Raw genomic sequence first — 14,422 nt, 5'->3', positions numbered from 1 at the left:
ATTACAGGGAAAGCAATTCAAAGCCACATTTTCAGACTGAGAGATGAGTCTATATTTGATTGGGACGTTGACCACAGGAGGTCTATACATTTACCAAAGCTCAACAAAACATATAAGCTTATGATTTCTTGTGCACTTTATGCTTTCCTGTATTTTATATCTGAATGTAAAAGTACCATCAGGCCCATTTAATTTCTGTATATCTTCATTTTGTACTGTTACTATAACAAATTATTACAAGGTTCATTCTTGTAAAGTCTGGATGTCACTAGTCTAAGATGGTGGCCCTTAGTTAAAAGTCAGTTGTCTTCCTTCTTGTGGAACAAGGGATAATTTGTTTTCTTTTTTTTTTAATTAGGTATTTTCTTCATTTACATTTCCAATGCTATCCCAATCCCCCCACACACAATTTCCCCCCAACTCCCCTACCCACCCACTCCCACTTCTTGGCCCTGGCATTCCCCTGTACTGAGGCATATGAAGTTTGAAAGACCAATGGGCCTCTCTTTCCAATGATGGCCAACTAGGCCATATTCTGATACATATGCAGCTAGAGTCAAGAGGTCCGGGGTACTAGTTAGTTCATAATGTTGTTGCACCTACAGGGTTGCAGATCTCTTTAGCTCCTTGGATACTTTCTCTAGCTCCTCCATTGGGGGCCCTGTGATCCATCCAATAGCTGACTGTGAGCATCCACTTCTATGTTTGCTAGGCCCCAACATAGCCTCACAAGTGACAGCAACATCTGGATCCTTTCAGCAAAATCTTGCTAGTGTATGCAATGGTGTCAGTTTTGGAGGCTGATTATGGGATGGATCCCGGGTATGGTAGTCCCTAGATGGTCCATCCTTTCATCTCAGCTCCAAACTTTGTCTCTGTAACTACTTCCATGAGTGTTTTGTTCCCAATTCTAAGAAGGGGCAAAGTGTCCACACTTTGGTCTTTATTCTTCTTGAGTTTCATGTGTCTTGCAAATTGTATCTTGGATCTTGTGTATTCTAAGTTTCTGGGCTAATATCCACTTACCAGTGAGTACATATCATGTGAGTTCTTTTGTGATTGGGTTACCTCACTCAGGATGATAACCTCCAGGTCCATCCATTTGCCTAGGAATTTCAAAAATTCATTCTTTTTAATAGCTGAGTAGTACTCCATTATAAAAATGCACCACATTTTCTGTATCCATTCCTCTGTGGAGGGAGATCTGGATTCTTTCCAGCTTCTGGCTATATAAATAAGCTTATAAATAAGGCTGCTATGAACATAGTGGAGCATGTGTCCTTCTTACCATTTGGAACATCTTCTGGATATATGCCCAGGAGAGGTATTGCAGGATCCTCCAGTAGTACTATGTCCAATTTTCTGAGGAACCGCCAGACTGATTTTCAGAGTGGTTGTACAAGCTTGCAATCCCACCAACAATGGAGAAGTGTTCTTCTTTCTCCACATCCTCACCAGCATCTGCTGTCACCAGAATTTCTGATCTTAGCCATTCTGACTGGTGTGAGATGGAATCCCAGGGTTGTTTTGATTTGCATTTCCCTGATGATTAAGGATGCTGAACATTTTTTCAAGGGCTTCTCAGCCATTCAGTATTCCTCAGGTGAGAATTCTTTGTTTAGTTCTGAGCCCCATATTTTAATAGGGTTATTTGATTTTTCTGGAGTCTACCTTCTTGAGTTCTTTACATATATTGGATGTTAGTCCCCTATCTGATTTAGGCTAGGTAAAGATCCTTTCCTAATCTGTTGGTGGCCTTTTTGTCTTATTGACAGTGTCTTTTGCCTTACAGTAGCTTTGCAATTTTATGATGTTCCATTTGTTGATTCTTGATCTTACAGCACAAGCCATTGCTGTTCTATTCAAGAATTTTTCCCCTGTGCCCATAACTTCAAGGCTTTTCCCCACTTTCTCCTCTATAAGTTTCACTGTCTCTGGTTCTATGTGGAGTTCTTGATCCACTTAGATTTGACCTTAGTACAAGGAGATAGGAATAGATCAATTTGCATTCTTCTACATGACAACAGCCAGTTGTGCCAGCACCATTTGTTGAAAATGCTGTCTTATTTTCCACTGGATGGTTTTAGCTCCCTTGTCAAAGATCAAGTGACCATAACTGTGTGGGTTCATTTCTGGGTCTTCAATTCTATTTCATTGGTCTACTTGTCTGTCGCTATACCAGTACCATGCAGTTTTTATCACAATTGCTCTGTAGTACAGCTTTAGTTCAGGCATGGTGATTCCACCAGTGGTTCTTTTATCCTTGAGAAGAGTTTTTGCTATCCTAGGTTTTTTGTTATTCCAGATGAATTTGCAGATTGCCCTTTCTAATTAGTTGAAGAATTGAGTTGGGATTTTGATGAGGATTGCATTGAATCTGTAGATTGCTTTTGGCAAGATAGCCATTTTTACTATATTGACCCTGCCAATCCATGAGCATGGGAGATCTTTCCATCTTCTGAGATCTTCTTTAATTTCTTTCTTCAGAGACTTGAAGTTCTTATCATACGGATCTTTAACTTCCTTAGTTAGAGTCACACCAAGGTATTTTATATTATTTGTGACTATTGAGAAAGGTATTGTTTCCCTAATTTCTCTCTTAGCCTGTTTATCCTTTGTGTAGAAAAAGGCCATTGACAGGTTTAAGTTAATTTTATATCCAGCTACTTCACTGAAGCTGTTTATCAGGTTTAGGAGTTCTCTGGTGGAATTTTTAGGGTCACTTTATATACTATCATATCATCTGCAAAAAGTGATATTTTGACTTCTTCCTTTCCAATTTTTATCCCCTTGATCTCTTTTTGTTGTCTAATTGCTCTCGCTAGGACTTCAAGTACAATGTTGAATAGGTAGGGAGAGAGTGGACAGCCTTGTCTAGTCCCTGATTTTAGTGGGATTGCTTCCAGCTTCTTACCATTTACTTTGATGTTGGCTACTGGTTTGCTGTAGATTGCTTTTATTATGTTTAGGTATGGGCCTTGAATTTCTGATCTTTCCAAGACTTTTGTCATGAATGGGTGTTGGATTTTGTCAGTTGCTTCCTCCACATCTAATGAGATGATCATGTGGTTTTTATCTTTGAGTTTGTTTATATAGTGGATTACATTGATGGATTTCTGTATATTAAACCGTCCCTGCATCCCTGGAATGAAACCAACTTGGTCAGGATGGATGATTGTTTTGATGTGTTCTTGGATTCAGTTAGCGAGAATTTTATTGAGTATTTTTGCATCGATATTCATAAGGGAAATTAGTCTGAAGTTCTCTATCTTTGTTGTGTCTTTCTGTGGTTTAGGTATCAGAGTAATTGTGGTTTCATAGAATGAACTGGGCAGAAAACCTTCTGCTTCTATTTTGTGGAATAGTTTGTGAAGAACTGGAATTAGGTCTTTTTTGCAGGTCTGATAGAACTGCACTAAACTCATGTGGTCCTGGGCTCTTTTTGATTGGGAGACTATTAATGACTGCTTCTATTTTGTTAGGGGATATCGGACTGTTTAGATCATTAACCTGATCCTGATTTAACTTTATTACCTGTTATCTGTCTAGAAATTTGTCCATTTCATCCAAGTTTTCCAGTTTTGTTGAGTATAGCCTTTTGTAGAAGGATCTGATGGTGTTTTGGATTTCTTCAGGATCTGTTGTTATGTCTCCCTTTTCATTTCTGGTTTAGTTAATTAGGATGCTGTCCCTGTGCCCTCTAGTGAGTCTGGATAAAGGTTTGTCTATCTTGTTGATTTTCTCAAAGAACCAGCTTCTTCTTTGGTTGATTCTTTGAATAGTTCTTTTTGTTTCTATTTGGTTGATTTCGCCCCTGAGTTTGATTATTTCCTTCCATCGACTCCTCTTGGGTGAATTTGCTTCCTTTTGTTCTAGAGCTTTTAGGTGTGTTGTTAAGCGTCTAGTGTGTGCTCTCTCTAGTTTCTTTTTGGAGGCACTCAGAGCTATGAGTTTTCCTCTTAGAAATGCTTTCATTGTGTCCCATAAGTTTGGGTATGTTGTGACTTCATTTTCATTAAACTCTAAAAAGTCTTTAATTTCTTTCTTTATTCCTTCCTTGACCAAGGTATCATTGAGAAGATTTCCCCGTGAATGTTGGCTTTCTATTATTTATGTTGTTATTGAAGATCAGCGTTAGTCTATGGTGATCTGATACGGAGCATGGAACAATTTCAATATTTTTGTATCTGTTGAGGCCTGTTTTGTGACCAATTATATGGTCAATTTTGGAGAGGTACCATGAAGTGCTGAGACAAAGGTATATCCTTTTGTTTTAGGATAAAATCTTCTGTAGAAATCTCTTAAATCCATTTGTTTCATATCTTCTGTTAATTTCACTGTGTCCCTGTTTAGTTTCTGTTTCCATGATCTGTCCATTGGTGAAAGTGGTGTGTTGACATCTCCTATTATTATTTTGTGAGGTGCAATGTGTGCTTTGAGCTTTACTAAAGTGTCTTTAATGAATGTGGCTGCCCTTGCATTTGGAGCATAGATATTCAGAATTGAGAGTTCCTCTTGGAAGATTTTACCTTTGATGAGTATGAAGAGTCCCTCCTTGTCTTTTTTGATAACTTTGGGTCAGAAATCAGTTTTATTTGATATTAGAATGTCTACTCCAGCTAGTTTCTTCGGACCATTTGCTTGGAAAATTGTTTTCCAGCCTTTCATTCTGAGGTAATGTCTGACTTTTTCCCTGAGATGGGTTTCCTGTAAGCAGCAGAATGTTGGGTCCTCTTTGTGTAGCCAGTCTGTTAGTCTATTTATTTTTATTGGAGAATTGAGTCCATTGATATTAAGAGATATTAAGGAAAAGTAATTGTTGCGTCCTATTAATTTTGTTGTTAGATTTGGCATTCTGTTTTTGTGGCTGTCTTCTTTTAGGTTTGTTAAAGGATTACTTTCTTGCCTTTTCTAGGACATGGTTTCTGTTCTTGTATTGTTTTTTTGGAGTTTTTTTCTGTTATTATCCTTTGAAGGGCTGGATTCATGGAAAGATAATGTGTGAATTTGGTTTTATCGTGGAATACTTTGGTTTCTCCATCTATGGTAATTGAAAGTTTGGCTGGGTATAGTAGCCTGGACTGGCATTTGTGTTCTCTTAGTGTCTGTATAACATCTGTCCAGGCTCTTCTGGCTTTCATAGTCTCTGGTGAAAAGTCTGGTGTAATTCTAATAGAATGGACTTTATATGTTACTTGACTTTCCCCCCTTACTTCTTTTAATATTCTATCTTTATTTAGTGCATTTGTTGTTCTGATCCTTATGTATTGGGAGGAATTTCTTTTCTGGTCCAGTCTAGTTGGAGTTCTGTAGGCTTCTTGTATGTTCATGGGCATGTCATTCTTTAGGTTTGGGAAATTTTCTTCTATAATTTTGTTGAAGATATTTGCTGGCCCTTTAAGTTGAAAATCTTCATTCTCATCTACCCCTATTATCCATAGGTTTGGTCTTCTCATTGTGTCCTGGATTTCCTGGATGTTTTGAGTTTGGATCTTTTTGTATTTTGCATTTTCTTTGATTGTTGTGCCGAAGTTCTCTATGGCATCTTCTGCACCTGAGATTTTCTCTTCCATGTCTTGTATTCTGTTGCTGATGTTCGCATCTATGGTTCCAGATTTCTTTCTTAGGGTTTCTATCTCCAGTGTTGCCTCACTTTGGGTTTTCTTTATTGTGTCTACTTCACTTTATAGGTCTAGTATGATTTTGTTCATTTCCATTACCTGTTTGGATGTGTTTTCCTGTTTTTCTTTAAGGACTTGTAACTCTTTAGCAGTGTTCTCCTGTATTTCTTTAAGTGAGTTATTAAAGTCATTCTTGATATCCTCTACCATCATCATGAGATATGCTTTTAAAGCAGGGTTTAGCTTTTTGGGTGTGTTGGGGTGCCCAGGACTGGGTGAGGTGGGAGTGCTGCGTTCTGATGATAGTGATTAGTCTTGGTTTCTGTTAGTAAGATTCTTACATTTGCATTTTGCCATCTGGTAGTCTCTGGAGTTAGTTGTTATAGTTGTCTCTGCTTAGAGCTTGTTCTCTCGTGATTCTGTTAGCCTCTATCAGTAGACCTGGGAGACTAGATTTCTCCTGAGTTTCAGTGGTCAGAGCACTCTCTGGAGGCAAGCTCTCCTCTTGCAGGGAAGGTGCACAGATATCTGGCATTCGGACATGCCTCCTGGCAGAAGATGAAGCCCTGAAACAGGGCCTGTCCCAGAAGCTGGCCTGTCCCAGAAGCTGTTATCTTCTGTAGTCCACACTCTTACCTGTGCAGACTAGTCTTGCGATCCCTGAGCCAAGATGCCTCCCCACGGGTGCTCTTGTAAAGTCCTTCTGGGCGGGGCGGGGCAGACACCTCTCCTCTGGCAAGGAAGGTGCCCAGATGTCTAGAACCCGAAATGGGGTCTGCCTCAGAAGCTGTCCTCCAGGGACCTTGGGGGTGTCCACCAACTCTGTGCCCAAGGTGACCCGGTGCTGGTGCAGACTGGAAGGGATTTTCGATATTTTGTTTTCTTAAATAAAAAACCTTCAGAATTTGCCTATATTTCTTGGTTCCCAGCCCTTCCTTCATATCCCAAGCCAGTTGGCCCAACAAAGCATTTCCCTCATGGTAACATTCCTCATATGGGTCTCCTCAGACCCCTACATCTAACAGCCTTGGTGACTACACCGAGCCCACACTCAGATAAGCCAGGAGAGTAGCACACACAGCCTTTCTTTTTAATGTCACTTGATCAGAAACCTCATGTCCACATTCTACATCCTCTCCCCACTGCCCTTTAAATAACACTGAGCATTTTTTAAGTTAGAGCACAGAAATGTTGGGGAGACATTATTCTTCCACAAAGTTAGAATGGTGTTCAAACACAGGACTCTGTCAGGGTGCTTGGTTTGGAGGGGCAGATGGTGGAAAGGATCTAAAAACGCTCCTGCTATTGACCTGTGCTCTAGTTACACACATATGTTAATCTTCATAGCATCCAACTTTCTATATTGAACTTTATACAGCTTTCCTACAACCTATGTTGCAGGCCTGTATGTACACCCATGTCAGAACAATCCGTGCCAGTACTAAGGTCTCAAAGTTACCATACTTTTTGACACTGTGTCAAGAGACACCAAGCACAGAGTGGATGTTCTGACATTCTCTGCACAATGGGGGAAAACTCTAAATCAAGCATTCAGCGATGTGGGGCAAGAAAACCTCAGCTTTGAAAGCTTTTTGTAAATTTTAGTTAGCAAGAACCAAGATAGGAAAGTAAATGACCATTTTAGTCACAAGGAACAATTAAATAGCTAAAGATTGTAAGCAATGAGCATTTGTATGGTGCCTAGACAATCACAAAACTTTCTCTTTCAGCATGTGTGCAGAAATTTGGTGGGATTTCTACTTTCAGTCATGTGAGACAACGTAAAACCAGATTAAAACTATATAAAGTGGCCTAAGATTGCCAGTATTTAGTGCAAAATTATGAAAAACCTGTAAATAGAGACTATTTATCTAACAACTTGTGTCTTATGAAATATTTATCAAATTATAAGTTTCTGGAAGTAAGTGATATTTTTTGTAAATATTCTTGCATTTGAACCCAATAGTTTAAAATGGAGGAATTTTCATCTGCTGAGATGGTTTTGCTATGTTCATTTTGTATAGTTGCATCTAGCAGAGAATATTCTACCAAGTGAATATGGTACTGATATGAAGAGAACTCAGTTGAAGACATGTGTAATGTCACATTTTTTTAATTGTAAAATTTAACTTTGTTAAATATTATAAATATTTTTAAATGGTACAAAATTTAAGACCTTATTGAGTGTACCTGTGGGCTGGTGAGATGGCTCAGTGGGTAAGAGCACCCAACTGCTCTTCCGAAGGTCTGAAGTTCAAATCCCAGCAACTACATGGTGGCTCACAACCACCCGTAATGAGACCTGATTCCCTCTTCTGGTGCGTATGAAGACAGCTACAGTGTACTTACATATAATAAATAATAAATAAATATAAATAAATAAATAATAAATCTTTTTTTAAAAAAAGAGTGTACCTGTAAAATGCATGAGTTATTTAATAATGGACATAAGTATGCCAGCTAGCTAATACACTTCACAAATGTATGACAAAATAATTTTGTGCATATGTTAATGTTCAACAAGATGATTAAATGCTGCTTCAGTGTATATATTATTACCATGCTTTGGTTAGAAATTTCTTTTAGATTTTTATAAAGTTCATTTCATTTTTATTTTGGGGTGTATGTGAGAAAGGGTTTAGTCAGTTTACACTTCCACATAGCTGTTCATCATTGAAGGAAGTCAGGACAGGAACTCAAATGAGGTAGGAACCTAGAGACAGGAGCTGATGTAGAGACTGTGGAGAAGTGCTGCTTACTGGCTTGTTCCTTATGGCTTGCTTGGCCTATATTCTTATAGAACTCAAAACCATCAGCCCAGGGATGGCACCACCCACAATGGGCTCTCCCCCCATTGATCACTAACTGAGAAAATGCCTTAAAGCTGGATATTGTGGAGGTATTTCCTTAATGGAGGCTCCTTCCACTCTGATAACTCTTGCTTGTGTCAAGTTGACACACAAAACCAGTCAGTACAACTGACTGTCAACTTGACACACAAACACATCATTATTAAGCCATGGCCCTTCATTTCTTATTTATCCCCAAGATTTCACCTTAAAAACATAAATGACTTTAAAATTCCCACAGTCTTTACAAATGCAAGTACATTAAAATTTCAGTCTCTTGAAAATATCCGCTTCTTCTTCGGGAAAACACCAAATGGCGGATGACGCCGGTGCAGCGGGAGGGCCCGGAGGACCCGGGGGCCCAGGATTAGGAGGCCGTGGCGGCTTCCGCGGAGGATTCGGCAGCGGTCTTAGGGGCCGCGGTCGTGGCCGAGGACGTGGCCGTGGTCGAGGCCGTGGGGCTCGTGGAGGTAAAGCTGAAGACAAGGAGTGGATCCCCGTCACCAAGCTGGGCCGCCTGGTTAAGGACATGAAGATCAAGTCCTTGGAGGAGATCTACCTGTTCTCCCTGCCCATTAAGGAGTCTGAGATCATTGACTTCTTCCTGGGTGCGTCCCTAAAGGATGAGGTTCTGAAAATCATGCCAGTGCAGAAGCAGACTCGGGCTGGCCAGCGCACCAGGTTTAAGGCTTTCGTCGCTATTGGGGACTACAATGGTCACGTTGGTCTTGGTGTTAAGTGCTCCAAGGAGGTTGCCACTGCCATCCGAGGGGCCATCATCTTGGCCAAGCTTTCCATCGTCCCTGTGCGGAGAGGCTACTGGGGGAACAAGATTGGCAAGCCCCACACTGTTCCATGCAAGGTGACAGGCCGCTGTGGCTCTGTGCTGGTGCGTCTCATCCCTGCCCCCAGAGGCACTGGCATTGTCTCTGCTCCTGTGCCCAAGAAGCTCCTGATGATGGCCGGTATAGATGACTGCTATACTTCAGCCAGAGGCTGCACTGCCACCCTGGGCAACTTTGCTAAGGCCACCTTTGATGCCATCTCCAAGACTTACAGCTACCTGACCCCCGACCTCTGGAAAGAGACTGTCTTCACCAAGTCTCCTTATCAGGAATTCACTGATCATCTTGTGAAAACCCACACCAGAGTCTCTGTTCAGAGGACCCAGGCTCCAGCTGTGGCTACTACATAAGGATTTTGTACAAGAAAAATAAAAGAATTAAGTCTGCTAAAAAAAAAAAAAAGAAAATATCCAATATCTTTTAAATTCCAAAGTTTTTTAAAACTTCAAAATTTGTCAGCTATAGGCTCCAGTAAAATACTTTCTTACTTCAAGGGGAAAATCGGGGCACAGTCACATTCAAAGCAAAATCAGACTTCAACCATCCGATGTCTGAAAGGCACTCAAGATCTTCTGGACTCCTCCAAAGGGTTTGGGTCACTTCTCCAGCTCTTCTGTCTGTAGCACACTGCTTGTCTTCTAGGCTCCACTTGGTTCCACTCCACCACTGCTGCTGTTCTTGGTGGTCATCCCATGGTACTGGTTTCTACAAAATGCTGGGGTCTTCAGCTGCAGCTAAACTGCATTTTCATCAATAGTCTCTCAGAGGCCCTCTTCATGGTGCCAAGCCTCATCTTCATTGCATGACCCCTTCAGGCCACACTGAGGCTGCACCTTTATCAATGACCTTCCATGGCCTCTCATAGTGTCAAGCCTCAGTTGTTCTCCTTGTCCCCTGAATACCTTTAAGACCAATACCACCTGGGTGACTCTTACACGTTACCAACTCCTGCTGCCAGCATGAGGCACAACCTTGGCTATCTTTGGAGCACAGCTTCTTTGTGCTCTCAGAAAATACTTCCCAGAAGATTTCGCCTCAGTGATGCTGGTCTCTTCTTAATCACCAATAATTTCTTGCTCCTTCTAACCAGAATCAATCATTCTAGTAATGCAAAGATTTTACTATAGTAGTTCTGGTATTTTGCTAATCACAGCTGATTCTTCAGCTAACCGGAACCACAGAATCTTACATCAAAATAGCAAGTTGCCCTGGTTGACTCTTTAATATTCTCTCTGACATGTCATAATCCAGGCCTCCATCTTCAGCTCTGCTCTAAATATTCTTATCTTCTAAGCTCTTACATTACATTCCACAGAGCTCTTAACACCCAGTGGCTCTTTTAGCCAGAAGTTCCAAAGTCTTTCCAAAATCCTCCCAATAATATGGTCAGAGATGTTACAGTAATACCCCATTATGCTGGTATCAATTTATCTTAGTTAGATTTATTTACTTACTTACTTATTTAATTTAAATCCAGATAGAAGTCACCCCTCTCTTCCTGGTTCCTCCTCAAACCTCCTCTCCTTCAATTCACTCTCCACAAGGCAGCCCAGCCAGGTATAGTAGTTCACATCTCTGGTCTCTAATGGACTACTAGATACCTACCCAGGATCTTCTTGCTTTTAAAGTCTCTGTTGAGAAGTCTGGTGTAATAGCAATAGGTCTATCTTTATATGTTACTTGGCCTTTATCCCTTGTGCCTTTTAATATTCTTTCTTTGCTATGTACACTTCGTGTTTTGATTATTATGTGACAGGAGAATTTTATTTATTTATTTATTCATTTGTTTATTTTGGCCCAATGTATTTGTTGTAAACTTCTTGTATGTTTATAGGCATCTCTTTATTTAGATTATAGAAATTTTCCTATATGATTTTGTTGAAAGTGTTTCCTGGGCTTTTGAAGTGGGAATTTTCTCCTTCATCTACTCATATTGTTCTTAGGTTAGGTCTTTTCATGGTGTCCCAAATTTCCTGGATGTTTTGTATCAGAACCTCTTTAGATTTAACATTTTATTTAACTACTGTATCAGTTCCTTCTATTGTACCTTCTACACCTGAGATTCTGTCATCCATCTCCTGTATTCTGTTGGTGATGCTTGCATCTTCTGTTCCTGTTCTTCCCTGGGTTTTCCATCTCAGGATTCTATCAGTTTGTGTTTTCTTTATTACTTCTATTTCCAATTTTGTGCCTTGAACTGTTTTCTCATTTCCTTCCCTTGTTCGATTATATTTTCCTATATTTCTTTAAGGGATTTATTCATTTCCTCTTTAGAGGTCTCTATTATCTTCTCAAGATTTGATTTAAGGTCATTTTCTTGTGCTTCAGTTGTGTTAATGTATCTGGGGCTTGCTGTAGTAAGATAGCTAGGTTCTGGTGGTTCCATATTGCCCTGGCTCTTGTTAGTGTTTTTAAGCTGTCCTTTAGCCATCTGGCTGTCCCTGGTTTTGGCAGACCACCCACAATGCAGGCAGAGTTGTGTGCCAGAAAATGGAGTACAGGGAAGCATCTGCAGTTTATCTCTGTTGGCAGTGCTTTATGGGGACATGAAGGCAAGCAATCAGTACCTTGGTATCTCACCTGGTAGTCTCTGATAGCAGCAGGCCTCTTGAGATGCAGGTAAAGCTGTGGGCCAGAAAGTGGTGTACAAAGGTGACAGAGTATATCTCACTGCACTGGGCTAGCCGAGGAGACCCAGCAGGCAGGGGCTTGAGGCTTGGGGCTTGGGGAATCTCACTATGTTGTTCTATGTGGCGGCAGACCTCTAGAGATGCAGGCCGACCTGTGGCCTGGGGAGTGGAGTGTACAGGAGTCAGGGCAGAGCTCACAGCTCCAGGATCAAAGGGGAATCTTACCTAGTAGTCCCTAATGGCAGCAGATTCTGCTCTTCAACATTTTTAAGTACACGTGCATGTGTGCATGTGTGCGTGTAAGTGCCATGCTGTCCTGACAAACAGAGGCGTCAGATGCCCTGGGACTGGAGCTGCAGGTGGTTGTGAGCTGCTTACTATGGGTCTACGGGTGCTAAGAATTGAACCCAGGTCCTCAGGACGATCAGCACATGCTCTGAACTGTTGGCCATCTCTCCACTCCACTTTGGGAATTTTTTTAAGGGATTTATTTTTGGAGGATTGTCAATGCAACAAAATCAGCTCGTCACTCAGAAGATAAACATTTAAAAGTACACAAGTTAAACTATCTTGATTTCTTTCTGTCCATTCCTAGTTTGGATGACAGACCTGAGGGGCCTAGTGACTGACTATGTGAGGGACATTATTTGTAAGACCAAGGACAAATCAATGATGCCACCCAAGAAAGATGGTGGACAGGGGGGAGCAATCATCACTGTACAAATCGCTCACTTTATGCCTGAAAGAAAACTGGAGATCAGGTATGTGTGGGCACAGAACCAAAGACAAGTGTTAACAAACCCAGGAAGGTTCATTTGTTCTGGGAAGTGACTCTGAGATAAACATTTGTTCTCACACACTCAGATGGGATATGACTAAGTACTTCTTTGGAGAGATTGGGTGGTGGAAGGAAACAGCTCTGATAAGATGTCTGCCGAAGCCACAGACCAGCAGTGGGGAATCTTAAAGAGTGCAAACTACTGTCTGTACTGGCTGGTTTTGTGTGTCAACTTGACAGAAGCTGGAGTTATCACAGAAAAAGTAGCCTCCCTTGAGGGAATGGCTCCATGAGATCCAGTTGTAAGGCATTTTCTCAATTAGTGATCAAGGGTGGGAGAGCCCATTGCGGGTGGTGCCATCGTTGGGCTGGTAGTCCTAAGTTCTATAAGAAAGGAAGCTGAGCAAGCCTGGGGAAGCAGTCCAGTAAGCAGCATCCCTCCATGGTCTCAGCATCAGCTCCTGCATCCAAGTTCCTGAACTGAGTGAGTTCCTTTTCTAACTTCCTTTGGTGGAAGTATAAGCTGAATAAACCCTTTCCTCTCCAACTTGCTTCTTGGTCATGATGTTTTGTGCAGGAATACAAACCCTGACTAAGATACCTCACTGAGTTGCTCTAAGTGAGGACTTCTGCCAGGCAATGAAGGTAGGCCACAGGAAAGAAAAAAAAAAAAAAAGAGTAAGCATTCCCTTCAGGCTGAAGCAGCCCTCCTGAAGCCTGGCAGCTGAGGAATCCCCTCACCTGCATTTGCAGCATTTGAGGAAGGAATCTTTTGTGATAGAAGGTATCTCTGGGTATTGAATCCCAGCATCTGAGGAAAGGGTCCTTTGTGACAGAATGTAGTTTGGGTTCTGCATTCGAACATCTACCTGTCCATCTTGGAGCTAATGCCTATAGTCATGTAGCTCCACCCTCACGAAAAACTTTAGTTCTGCTCACCATGAAAACTATGTTTCGCCGGGTGTGGTGGCACACGCCTTTAATCCCAGCACTCGGGAGGCAGAGGGAGGCAGATTCTGAGTTCGAGGCCAGCCTGGTCTAACAAAGTGAGTTCCAAAGCTATACGGAGAAACCCTGTCTCGAAAGGCAAAATAACAAAAAAAAAAAAAAAAAAAGAAAAAAGAAAACTATGTTTCTCATTCACACAGGGACTTAAAATCATCAAGTTTCACCATGTAGCTTGCTCCAGATACTGCCATGCTTCATAGATCCTAGACACAGTGAAGGGTTACAGACAGTTGAGCTCCTGTGTGAGACCAGCAGCACCCAAAGGGCACAGGTTTCTATGGGTTAGGATGGCTATGATGGCATCGCTGTCCAGATTCTGATACTCCCTGAGGATGAAGGACTGTCTCTCATCTGCTTGTGTCTTTCTGAGCTCTACCATCCTTAGCTCTGTAGTCTTCACAGAAATGGGATGAAAGCATGCTGGTGGACAGGTCATCCATTACCCTAGTGATCCCAGATCCAAGCCAGAGCCAAGGCATGGCTACCAACTGACACTAGCAATGGTTATGTCAGTTGTAACTTCTTTTTCATGACGGATCTTCCTTTTGTTCAAGAAGCAGTTTCTGTCTGGTTCAAATCAGAACAATTGTTTGAAGCCATCAATTTACCAAATTGACATTTAACAAAATTCTGTGCACATGAAGAGTGAAAGAAAATGATGAATTGTCCTCACAAAGGAAAACATCCCAAG

At 41.3% G+C, this 14,422-nt stretch overlaps 1 protein-coding gene across 1 annotated transcript; it reads left to right on the top strand.

Annotated features, from left to right (window-relative positions):
• The first annotated feature begins 8,766 nt into the window (after window positions 1–8,766).
• LOC147000895 (small ribosomal subunit protein uS5) lies at window positions 8,767–9,710 on the top strand. Its single transcript, XM_085830971.1, has one exon. It carries the CDS (start codon window positions 8,784–8,786, stop codon window positions 9,663–9,665), a length of 882 nt encoding a protein of 293 aa, XP_085687097.1. The 5' UTR covers window positions 8,767–8,783; the 3' UTR covers window positions 9,666–9,710.
• Window positions 9,711–14,422: the final 4,712 nt, after the last annotated feature.

Source organism: Mus caroli, unplaced genomic scaffold (genome assembly GCF_978045245.1).
Source record: "Mus caroli unplaced genomic scaffold, Mus_caroli_1 scaffold_15, whole genome shotgun sequence".
Classification (NCBI taxonomy): domain Eukaryota; kingdom Metazoa; phylum Chordata; class Mammalia; order Rodentia; family Muridae; genus Mus; species Mus caroli.
The sequence above is the reverse complement of the archived record's forward strand: the minus strand, read 5'-3'. Positions and strand labels throughout refer to the sequence as shown.

Bases quoted from the DNA above. Each gene is read 5' to 3' on its own strand.
- LOC147000895 (XM_085830971.1), top strand. From the start codon at position 8,784: ATGGCGGATGACGCCGGTGCAGCGGGAGGGCCCGGAGGACCCGGGGGC.